Source organism: Squalius cephalus, assembly GCF_949319135.1.
Source record: "Squalius cephalus genome assembly, chromosome: 5".
NCBI lineage: Eukaryota > Metazoa > Chordata > Actinopteri > Cypriniformes > Leuciscidae > Squalius > Squalius cephalus.
Window position 1 is genome coordinate 28,067,157 of NC_137126.1, and position 12,836 is coordinate 28,079,992.

General features: G+C 37.3%; 1 protein-coding gene across 5 annotated transcripts in view; it reads right to left on the reverse strand.

Moving 5' to 3' along the window:
• klhl13 (kelch-like family member 13) overlaps positions 1–12,434 on the reverse strand; it is a 55,339-nt gene extending 42,905 nt beyond the window's left edge. For 2 of the 5 annotated variants that reach the window (XM_079872996.1, XM_079872993.1), the window contains exons 1-2: positions 12,356–12,434; positions 7,474–7,551 (exon numbers count right to left, since the gene is read on the reverse strand). In XM_079872996.1, coding sequence (XP_079729122.1) covers positions 7,474–7,526 — 53 coding nt within the window. In that variant the 5' untranslated portion in view covers positions 7,527–7,551; positions 12,356–12,434. Of the gene's footprint in view, positions 1–7,461; positions 7,552–8,365; positions 8,422–12,355 lie in introns of those variants that run through there. The other 3 variants (XM_079872995.1, XM_079872992.1, XM_079872997.1) reach the window with 2 other exon arrangements.
• Positions 12,435–12,836: the final 402 nt, after the last annotated feature.

Genomic DNA, 12,836 nt, shown 5'->3' on the forward strand with positions numbered 1-12,836 from the left:
TTCTTGAAAAGTTTCAAACTGGTTTAGAAAAGATTCATTATATAATAAAAAAAGAGCTTTAAATATTCTAAGTTTTTCCCTTGCTCTTATGACTGACAAGCTATGAGAGATCAAACGATTCCTTTAAATGAAAATTTTGTTGAATCTTTCTGACATTTAGTTATGATATACATAAATTATGCAAAACATCATATAACAAGACTTACATCTGAAACAAGCCTCGTCTTTATGTACAAAAAGGGATGAAGGGAGAGAAGAGGGAATAATAGCCACTAGATGATCAGAACGTCATGAAGGTTTTGATCTGAAGAGCGTTTGGTGGCTGTATGATCTAGCAAAGTATTTTTGGCAAAGCTTAAAGAAATCCACAATTAATCCGCATTTGTCATTTTCAAAGCATAGAGAGAGAGAGAGAGAGAGAGAGAGAGAGAGAGAGAGAGAGAGAGAGAGAGAGAGAGAGAGAGAGCGAGAGAGAGAGAGGCTCACTTGATTAAGCACTTAAGGAAGGGCAGAAAAAACAGCTGACAAGGCAGGAAGGGACAAGTATAGATAAAAAAAAAGCTAGGCAGAAATGAAGTATGGGTGAAATAAGTGATTGGATGAAAAGTGCCACAGGGAGCGATAGCAATGGCTAAAGAGGGGAGAGAGAGGAAAAAAATAGCCCCTTTCGCACCGGGTAATTCTAGGAACTTATATGAACTAGCCACCAGGGTGGTTCCCAGAGAACTAAATGTTCCCCTAGATTTTCCTGGTTGCATTCGCACCGCCATTAGTTTATGATGTTTAACAGTCCCGTTTAATACGTTATTAGAACTATAACTGTTAAACAAAGAAAGTAGACAGTATCTGAAAAAAGCTAAAACATTTGCGTTTGCCCGTGTGGTTGATGTCCAGTGTCCCTAGCTGAGCAGAAATGCATAATCATGTTTGGCTTGGTCCCCTCAAAGTCACGTTGGATTTTATCCTTAGGTTGAGAGGTCCACCTATCACTGTTTTCCATGACTGTAGAGTTAGTTTGTCGAGTAAATATAAAGGCTATAATTTGTGTGTGCACAGCTTTTTTTTTTTAAATGGTGAGTGCTGGTGTTTCGCGTGCGTTCGGCCAATCATTGTACGTTTACATCACTAGTTGTTCCTATAGAGTGGTGCAGGTGATTTTAGCACTTCCGGTTTCATCGTCCCGAAGTCAATCGTTTTTTTTTTTAATAGGGTTTTGGTTAAATAGCAGAAATAAAGTTTGTGGTGAACACAAGCTCAAGACACTTTCATGTTTTATTTTATGACATAAAATACATCAATACCGGTATTACCCAACTCGTGATTTAAGCTGTTACGTGTCTTGAAAGGCAGTTGCTAACAAGAGGCTAAATGGGACTACAGAGGCTATCGAGGATATTAAACGTCATCAGGTAAACTCAGTCCGCTTTTACAGCCTCATTATGCTTATAATTGTGCTTTTACAAACTATTCTAACTTAAATTTCTGTGAAAATGTCTTTGGGTAAAAACTGAAAAAGTTGTTGTAAGCTTTACCTTTAGCTTTTTACTTCTGGCGACTGCATTTAGGCTTCAAAATTCATAAAAGTTGTGTTCATCTGTGAAAATTATCTTGATGGACAAAACGTGCAAGTAGCTTGTTTTTAGCAATAATCCAAAAGCCTATGGGAAAATCTTATTGGGTTTTTGTCGAGGGAACCAGTGTGATGCTAACGGCTGATTGGTCACAAAGTGACGTCATACCTGCATCACTCTATTGTGCTGGGTTAGACCCTACTCTGAAGTAGGAGTTAATTTAGTTCCCCCAAAGGGGTTCCTTGAACTAAAATCGCTCCCAGTTCCTGCGGTGCGAACACGCCAAAAAGCGGGTACTTCCGCCATTAGTTCTAGGAACTATGAAAAGGTTCCTCCGGTGCGAAAGCGTTTAATGAGAAAGTTCACAGATAATATTCTTCTGTGAATCCCTATCATCATGCTGTACCTTAAGACCCTTAATATTTTTTAAACTGCTAGGGGGAAAATGGATAAATAAAAGCAACAATCAACCACCCAGCACCGCCATTACATTGTTCAGACTCTCCTACAGGAAGCTGTTGCTATAGCAACCTCGACAAATATGCAACAGATGGTTGAAGGTCCTAAACAGCTTAAAGACAGGATCTAAGTGTGCTAGAGAGTTTACGAGAGTGACAGAAATATAGAATAGAAGGCATACAAGCACATCATCATGCACTAAGACCTTTCCGATGACAATCACATAAGCGCGAACAAAAGATAGTAGGCGTTTTCTAAGATCTACCTTTTCTGAGCAAATTTTGCAAAGGTGATTTGTTAGTGGATGCATGAAGTTAGTGCTGGGTAGTAACGAAGTACATTTACTTGAGTGTTTTTTTTTTTTGGAAAAATTGTACTTATAAGAGTAGCCTAGATTTAAATGTGGGTACTTTTACTTTAACTCGAGTACATTTCTAATAAAAAAAACTGTACTTTTACTTCGTTACGTTGGGTGACGTTCCTCTCGTTACTTTAATTTAATGCAATACATGTTGTTAAATGCGCGCAGTATCTTTTTTCTGGGGCATGAGCGATGCTCAATTCACAAATGAATCACTCTTTTGAGTCGATTCTGTTCAAAGACTTCATCAAACAAGTTGGCAGATGTGTCTAAATTGGTTCGCAAATCAGTTTGAATGATTTGTTCAGTTTCCTTCACACACTGAAATGTCTGAAGCGGTTTCACACACAGAGTCGTAACAGGCAGATTTAAGACATTTTACAACCAAACAGATTATTAGGCCACGACAGCACTACTACAACGTATGCCATTACCAGTTTTGTGGACATATACCTTAATTTATAGATTAAATAAGCTACCGTTGTTCACAGTTTATGAAACGAACACCCGCCATCCCGCGGTAGTTTGTGTGTATAGCGCAGTGGCGTGCAAACTCGTCTTGAAAATGAATGCCTTTGCCTACCTTAGACACAGTTAACCAGTTTAAACATGCTTGCAGAAATATACATTTGATTACATTTTGGAAAACAGACGGAAGAGGATCCGTCAATGTGCATTTGATTGTTGTTTGTGTTCAGATGTTCAGTAGCGGTCATGAGCGCAAGCACATGTGAAGAGTTTTAACTCTTCTCTGTCAATGGTTCCCTGCCTTTAAATGCAAAACTCTGCAGATTCACTTTATTTCGACATTGTCTAATAATCCAAATGTAGTTGTATAAGTTACTATTACAAATCAAAGGACAGGCAATGATTTTCGGCTACAGATGGCAGAAATAATGCTTGTCTCTTCTGTTTTTGTTGCAAAGATACCCTAATTATGATAATAATAGTAATTTAAATAAAATAAAAATATCTAAATAATATCATGTTGTAATATGTTGTAATAATATCATATACATATATACATACATACATACATACATAGGCCTATATATGATCCAAAGTAACTAGCTACTTGAGTACGGTAGTTTTTTAATTGGATACTTGATACTTTTTACCCTTACTCAAGTAACTATTAAGATTATTACTTTTACTTTGAGTAAATATTTCTATAAGTACTTGTACTTTTACTTGAGTATAGTTTTTGGATACTCTACCCACCTCGTACACACTGGTGTACACACTTACACATTAAAAATAAACATGATCCACTAACGTAACGGTTGACAAATAACAAAGTGCCCATATACATCTTATTGTTTCATCATTTAAAAACCTAACAAACTTTTTGTGAAATTTTCTTTGAACAACACTACCGTACACACAATTTTTAGGGTCAGTATTATGTTTTTGAAAAGTCTTATGTTCACCAGGGCTGCATTTATTCAATCAAAAATACAGTTGGAAAAGTAATATTGTGAAATATTTTTTACAAACAAATAAACCTTTTCTATTTTAATTTAAAATGTAATTTATTGGCAAAGCTGTATTTTCAGCATCATTACTCCAGTCTTCAGTGTGACATGATCCTTCAGAAATCATTCTGATATGCTGATTTGGTGCTTAAGAAACATTTATTATCATCAATGTTGAAAACAGTTGTGCTGCTTAATATTTTTGAAACTGTTAGTTTTTTTCATGTAATTTTGATGAATAGAAAGGTCAAAATTAACAGCCTTTATTTGCAAATTTTATATATATATATATATTTTTTTTTATGAGATCAACTTTTGATCAATATAATGTGTCCTTGCTGAATAAAAATTAATAAAATAAAACTGCCCCAGGACTTTAGAAGGGTAGTGTCCATTTCTTTCAAATAAACGCCACTTTTATATTTTATTATACAATGCTAAGACATGTGTTTAAATGTAGCTTAAGCAACCGAATAGTTTTGGGGGCACTGTACATGTCTTAAAAAGACCCATAAGAGAACCTGTTTATTGGCTACAAGTCTCATAAATCATCCCTCCAACAGAACACAGAAATAGCCCTGTCAATACTGTCCTACACACCAGCTGACTGAATCTTAGTCCGATGATCTCAAGGGTCTGAGTCATCACAAATCCACATGCCCACACGCTCGGCCCTTAAGTGCCAACTTGGCATCTGAAGACACAAAACGAGGCCAGTGCGTGTAACATTTCAGCAGGCGGCAGGTCGGCTCAGATCGATGAAATTCACAGTTGCCTTTGTTTTCCTGTTAAACAATATAGAAGAATCCAGCCAACATGCTGCGCTCACTTCAGGAGCTGTGCTGTTTAATTGAGTGTTTAGTGTTTATAGTGATCTGAACTCATGGTGTAATTCTGCTGTGATTTATCCATCACAGACAGCAAACAATCAGGCATGATTGTAGAGAACACAAATCTCAGTCATCTGCCTGCCATGACACACGTTTGTATCATATGTGCGAGTGAGAACTAGTCAGTGAGTTAGTATGACACCACATAGTTAGTGAGAGTGTAACAAATTTAATTTGTGTATATTTGGAGTAAAAAATAAAAATAAAAATTTAAAATGTCTATTTTCAAAAGCATTTATCTGTATAGCTTATGGGTAGGCGATATACCAGTAGTCACGATAGTTGACGATAGATAGATTGAGACCATTGCCTCTACTGTGGTTACGCTCACATGATGTTGCCGCGCTGCGCCATCACGGAAGCTTATCATTTGAATGCATTTTTAAGACTTGCTGTTTAAAAAAAAAAAAACAGTGATTTTAAACAACAGCAATAAGCAGCGAAAGCAAACTCATTTCAGTATATGTGCAGTGCGCAATAAGAGATGGTTTCTAAACGAACACATAAAGCCGCTGCTCATAAAGAGTGTATGGAGTTCTTTGAACTGAATTCTTTTGGGTGCCTTGGCTGGGCTCGAATGATCAAATACACACATACTTATGTATTAAATTGCCCATATTCCATTGCACAAAAGGTTCGGGTTCTTTAGATTATTATAATGTTCTTCACATTACAAAAACATGGTTCTTTTAAGAACTGTTCACTGAAAGGTTATATGGGGAACCAAGAAATTGTTCTTCTATGGCATGACTGTGAAAAACCACCTTTATTTTTAAGAGTGTAGTATTTCTTATTTCTAGTGCTTTAAGTTTTCAGGTAGGTCTATTTCATTATATCTATATCTATATCACGTCTTGATATATATCGTTATCTTGAAATAAAATTAATCATATTGTGATATTAGATTTTGGTCATATCACCAACCCCTAGTATAGCTAACTAGATTGCAAATGGGTGTAACAATGAATTAAACAACAAAGATACAAATACAGATCTAAATAGTCTCCTTAATGTAACAGAAGAGTGTGATAGAAACAATTGTGCACATATGCCCTCTCTCAGCCTCACTCATCACAGCACTAGTCTGTGACAAACCCATTTGATATATTTTGTCACTCACGATAAGATTAATAACAGAATAAATAGCAGTTTTGGAGGTTCAGCATCACACACTCTAAAGATAAATCCAAAAACAAGAGAGAACACATTTTGCTGAAGCATATTGCTTAAAGACAGCTCTTCTTACAGTTGCTAAGATCAACATTTCAAATGCACGTCAGAAAATAGAGTGTTGCAGGGGTGATGTATGTTTATAAGTCAACTCGGAAGTAAGCATCACCCTTGTTCCTTTGATAAAAATAGGATTTTTCCAATAGCTTTTGGATTAGAGTAGAAAATATGGAAAGTTTGAGTTAGAGAAGTATGCAAGAATGCACATATAAACACAACAAGGCTGTAAAAGCCGACTAGTGAGAGAGTTTTTCTGTTTGGTGTGACGACTTTTAATGTCCCCGACAGCAGCTATAGCCTCATTTAGACACTTTTTAGCTACCTTCTTTTTAAAGACATGTAAAAGAATCAAGACTCATGAGTAGTGAATTATTCATTTTATATTCTAGAATAAAACTAAAAATATCTTGAGCTTGTGTTATCCACAGACCTTATTTCAGGGATTTAACCAAACATCCATTCAAAAAAACTCATTGACTTCGGGACAATGGAAGTGGAAGTGCAAAAATGCAAACTCATTTCCAGGTTTTAGGACTCATTTCTGCGGCACTCTATTGGATGTCAACAAACGTGACCGTGCAAAATGATTCACAGGCAGAGAGTATTTATGATTTATGGAAGCCCTTTTTAGGCAGCCTCAACATAAAAAAAATGAGAAAAAAATTGAAACTTTATACTAAGAAATAAATTCACATTGCGAATAAAGTCATAATGCAAGATATATAGTTGCAATTATTAGAAAATAAGTTGCAATTGTCAAATATATAAATCATAATTACCTTTTCATTTTATTTACTAAGGCAAAAATGGGCTTCCACACTGATTGGATAGTTTAAAAGAAAAAAACACTTGGGCCACTCTGGAAAAAAAAGCAAAGTCTTTTTGAAAATGTATGCCGGCAAACAGATCATATTAAAATATAAGTTATTGGTATTGGCTTCAACTGATTCCAAATGGTGCCTCCCTCATAGAGTGAACTGAAACTCCGACGACAGAATAGAGATACAAAGACAAACTTGAACCACTGCACCCCTAGTGCGTGAACACACAAGCTGACTGAAGGGCACAGTTAAAGTGAGGAATCAGGTAGCTTAGTACCAGTACGCGACATCAACAACACAGAACAAGTCTATATTATAGAATCATAGAAGAAAAAGAAAAGTTCAGTCTGAACCCCCTGAGACGACTGTATAACACACACACAGCAGGACGGATGTCATAGTTTTAGCAATGTCCTCCATGATGACAGCTCACATTAGACTGGTGGAGGGGTGTGTGAGAGCGAGAGAGAATTGAGACACTTCAGAACATGTGTGTATAATGTGTTCATGACAGAAACAGATCTACAGATTTACTCTCTCTCCAGGCAGGAGAGAACTTATGTGTCTCTGTACAGGGGAGACGGAGAGAGAACGTGACGTACGAGTGTGTGTGAGTGTGTGTGTATGCGTGTATAGAAGAAAGAAATGACATACATTGCACAGTACCTGTCGTGTAGTCCGATGGACATGGTGTCTCCTCTATGCACAGGGTGGTCCATGCCCAGGCACAAAACCCCAGAACACCTTTGAAACATCAGCAGAATGACAAGAACATCATGAGTTATGGAAAAATCAAGACAAGGACAATATCTAGTTTAATAGAATTTTTTAATGGACAAAAATGAACCGAAACTCAGCGTATAGGCTTGAAATGTATTTTAAATGAACCAATTCAAAACGAAAAGAAATACTCTCTGCATTTCTCTCTAAAGGCGTGTTCACTAAACTGAGGAGGTGGCGGCGAATCAACATCGTCAACTTTGCAGCCGACACTGACTCAGAAAACACTAGCTTATTAATAAATAATTAAAATGTCTATTTTTTCCGACACATTCATAATCATTACTTTTGCCGATTATTTGCGGCAGGCTTTATATGCGTGCGCTTGAGCATTACACCTATATATAGGCTATTAAACGCTCATTATGGTTTAGTATTCTCCTCAGTCTCAGTATATATTTAAGTAATTCAATTTATATAGGCCTAAATGTGCGACTAGTCGACTAATGGCTTAAATGAACAACTACTACTGTATTAGAAAAATCTTTACTCAGGGGCAGCCCTAATAAATGCAATCTTTAGCCAATTTTAAAATGAATAGGCCTATCCATTTTTTCATTTTAGCCATTCCCTTTATTGCCTCCGTCTCTGTGAGTATTTGTGGGAGAACCGCATATGGCATTTCTATTAATATTTAGCTGCTCATATTTTGGGGCGTTGTCTCCCAGTCCACCCCCCGCACCCCAACCCCCCCTCCCATCTGATCAGGAGACAGAAAAGAAAATCATCACATAACACACCATCATCAGCCACTTCACACAGTCCTCTCTCAACTCACAGATAAAGAAACAAAGCTGAGCAGCAGATGCTGAATGCAACCTCTGTACAGGCACACTCACTACAGCTGTGAGCATCTCATCCTCCAACACCGTCAGTGACCAGCTGGAGTGTTGTTTAACAGCTTTACTCAACGAGAAGGTGAAGCTCAAGGGCCAAAAAGCTAACTGCTGTAAGAAAACATGTGTGGTCAGACTAAAAGCAGCAGCAGAAGATCTTTTGTGGGCTCATAAAACCCTGCTAAATGAGTTCCTTGCTGTGTTTCTGCAAGTCCGTCACTGAGATCCATCAATAGCAGTTGAGTCAAACCAAATCACAAATTGTTTTTTAACACGCAACGCTATTCAAGTTGAAAAATCTACAACAACCTGTAGCCTACTGTAATCTGTACTACACAACTCATAGGTGTGCAAAGGAACTGAACATTTTCCACATGTCAGACCTGCTCTAGAAACCTCAATGAGTTATTATGAGCTTGAAAAATAGACACTTATACATGAAAAAAGCAGCAAAACACCATCTTCCTTCTATCATTGAACACACTAGTGACATCTGTTCAATTCACATTTGGTGTTCTAGATTCCCTGAAGCATGTTAGAGTAAATAAGTCACCCTGTCCAGGCCACAAGGATGAACACTTTTGAAGGCACCGCACCATGGAAAGAATTTCAGCACTTCAGTTCTGCTCATTGCCGTGGCAACCACTGTGTCTTAGCAACAGGCACAGGTCAAAGAAGAACAAGGATAAGCTGCGCCAAACAACCTGCACCTTACTACACTACGAGATGTTTGAGTTTAGCACATCTCTTTATAGACTTTTAGGGACGGTTCCCCCAGGACAGGGTTTAAAGTAAAACAGGAGTAGGCTTTAATCTAGAATAGTTAATCATGGTTTTTAAAAAAAGTATTTCTGAAACACCGATTACGTACAGATTACTAACACCTGGACTATGGCGTCCTGAGCTAAAATAAACAAGATTAATTTAAAACCAACTGTACTAAATTAGAATGTCAGAGGTTGCCTATAAAACATGGAACGGACCGAGAAAGCTCCTGGAGTAGCTCTAGTCTTCCTCCTGGAAATCAGCTTACTCTGGACTAGACTAAGTCTAGGACCATTTAAAACTAAGGCTGCACAATATATCGAAATTATCGAAATATCGCAAATGTATACCTATATCGCAACGGCTTGCAATAGCTGGGGTCATGAACAAAAGACAAAGAGAAAAATCACTCACTGCTCTTGGCTGAATAGCCTAACTATTGTAGCTTTAATAAGAATCAGTATATATTTAATTCATACAGTGAAAACTAAGCAGTGTTTTATTTTTACATTTGATTATTCAGTTTCTGTTGTTAAATAAACCTAATGTAGGATAACCTGAAACCCTAAACCCTGTGGTTTACACTGATGTTAAAATAACACTTCTTATGCTACAGTAAAACGCTGCTGTTCACTTTCAGAAGTTGAAGGGATGTTTTCTTGTCACAAAAAGAATGTGAAACACGTATGTAGGTTAGGCCTATATCATTTTGAATATATTTTATAGATAATTTACATTTATTTTACACACTTTAAGCATTATCGTATCGCGTTATTTAATGAGTTATCGCATATTGCATTTTTCTTCAATACCGTGCAGCCCTATTTAAAACCATGACAGAAAAGAGAGGAAGCCGATTTCTTTTAATCTGGTTTAAAGGGTCATTTTAGTCTAGGTCGGACTAGGCTTAATCTGTCTGGGAAACTGCCCCTTAAAGAACTAACAGTTTGACTCTGTCACACACACTTTAACCTTTGATGTAAATTGAGTACACAGTCACTCTATGTAGTAGCCTATTTAATTAATCACCCTTTTATAAAATGTTCAAATCTGCAGGTCATCAGATCTCTGAAACAATCTGTCTGGACTGTCAAAAGGAAAAGGCATAAGATTCTTTATGACTCTGTTGACTGACAGCTTGGAAAATGAAAACAAATGGTGCATTTCATATTATCACCCTGACCAACTTCCCTTCTCTCTGATTAGACGCTATCTTAATCTGTAAAGTATTGTGTTGTTCTTACATTATTCAGAATTGAATGTAAGGTTGGAAATCAATGCTGGATTAAACATGGAATCAGACCCCTTATAACCCTTGTCAAATTCAATATGAAAAATCAATACTGGTGCATAGCAAGCTGCCATTTGAACCTTTTCCATGACTGATCTATCATCATAAATGAAGCTTACATCCTTAAATAGGTCATACAACTATTAAAACATGCTCTGAATCCTGTAAAGCACTATAAGAGTGTGTGTCACTAAAATGTGTGTTTCTGACACAGTACTACACTATGTGCTAAACCACAGCCCACAACCACAACCCACCACATATCAGCCTCATCTTAAGAAAGACGAGAGATTTCAGGTTGAACTGCACGCTTCATCTCACACAGTCTTTCCACAACCCTCACCTGCTTTCTAATCGAAATTATCCCTCTTATGCCCATTTCCACAAACGCACGATGAAGTGTTTAAATATGTAAAGTACATTTTATAAAAGCCACAGGCTTGATTACAATAATCTTCTAGATGAACAATAAAAAATAGCTGTCCAAGTATTATTTCAGAAACAAAAGACAGCGTGACTCAAAAGCTGAAACTGAGGTAAAAAATAAAAAATGAGGAATTACATTAGGGAATTTGTGTTGTAACTATATCTTAAAAACAAGCGTGCCTCTCCCCCATCAAGCAGAGTGGAACTGTAGTCACAGGACCCATAAATGAGCGTGTATTCATAGTTCTGTTACTGGCTATATGTTTGCATCTGAGGCAAATATAAAAAATACACACCATTGAACAGCTTTAGTAAAAAACAAAAAAACAATGCCTTTAGTCTTGTCAAACAATGTGCTTCCTCACAGCAACAACAACATAAAAAAAGCAACAAGTGACACTGCCAGGACAATACACAGGACATATTATGCTAAAATAAGGTTTCAGCCGGAGGCCCCTGGTAGAAGGGCTTGTTTTTAGCCATTAGTATTATGTTACTGTTGTCATGGCATATGAGCACATGGTGGCCCTTTCAGCCCCCAGCTGCTCTGAATCACGCTCTTAATAATTGAGCTCAACTTTTGTCACACTCTGACAGCCGGACTGAGTATCTGAAGCTCTTAAAATTAGTTAAGAAATTATCAAAAGCTGCTGGTTAGATTGTCCTTATTTTCTCAGTTTGGTTGCTATATTGACTCCAGTCTGATGTAGACAACCAAAAAAATACTTAATCTTGAGTAAGCTAACATACTGAATCATATACACCTTCTTTAAAACAAAGTGACATTTCTGAGCTCCCTAAGTGGGCTTTTTCTTTTAGTGAGTCGGTTTAAAGCAACAGCACAAAGAAAATGGAAATGTGTGTTAGAAAGTGAAGCCCAACACAAACAAAAGGAAAACAGCCCACAGTCTCTGTCTGTCTCCAACAGAACAGCAGGGGTCCTGCCAAAGCAGCAACTAGATCATCATAGTGGCAATAAATGAACAGAAACTAGACATCTATTTGTTAGGAGCACTTCGTTTAGTCTGTGCGTTGTGTTTGTAGTAGTTGTTTGTTAGTTCAGACACAGAGTTTGGGGTTGTGGAAGAGACTCTTGGCGACATGTCGGCTCACGTTTATGTGGGAACTAACCGCACACAGAACAAGCCATAACCCCGCGCTGACACCAGTACAACGGCAGAACCGGAGCTGTGACTGTAGCCGTGCCTCTGGTTTTGTCCGTTCTTGAAAGCATAGCTCAGCTCTTTTGAAGAAAGGACCAAACCTGAAGCATGGCTCCCTATTCGAGGCTCTGCCTCTGCTGCTGCTGCTGCTGCTACATTTAGCTTCAGCTGACAACAAGCTACTTTTCGTACGGAATGTTGTGTATCTTTACGCATATGCCACTGATATGTCAGTTTGCCAAATAGAATACTAAACAAATAAACTTTTAAAAGCCATTTCGACTTACCACAACCTCTGGAATTTATCCTTGTTTTCTTCTTAAACCCCCAAATCCACTCTACTCATGGACCTCACAAAGCCCCTCCTCTCCCGTTTTTCATTGGCTGAAGCCTCAAGGGAATACGTGCCGTACTCGTAGCTGATTGGTCTATATCCATGTCAATCAAGTCTTGACACTAAAAACTTCCGTTACCAAAAGAAGTTCATGGCGCAGGGATACGCGTAGCGATTGGTCGATTCGTCTATATTCGGGATGTAATTGGACGGTGCAGTATAAATATCAATGTATATTATGAAGAACTGTTCAGCATGACATCACTGTATTGTTTATCATATTAGCAATTCAAGATAAGAGAATGTAACATGGCACCTTTATATCAAATTCGTCAACTGTATATATATATATATATATATATATATATATATATATATATATATATATATATATATAAAACAAAATTTAATTATTAAAATGAATTGCTTTACTG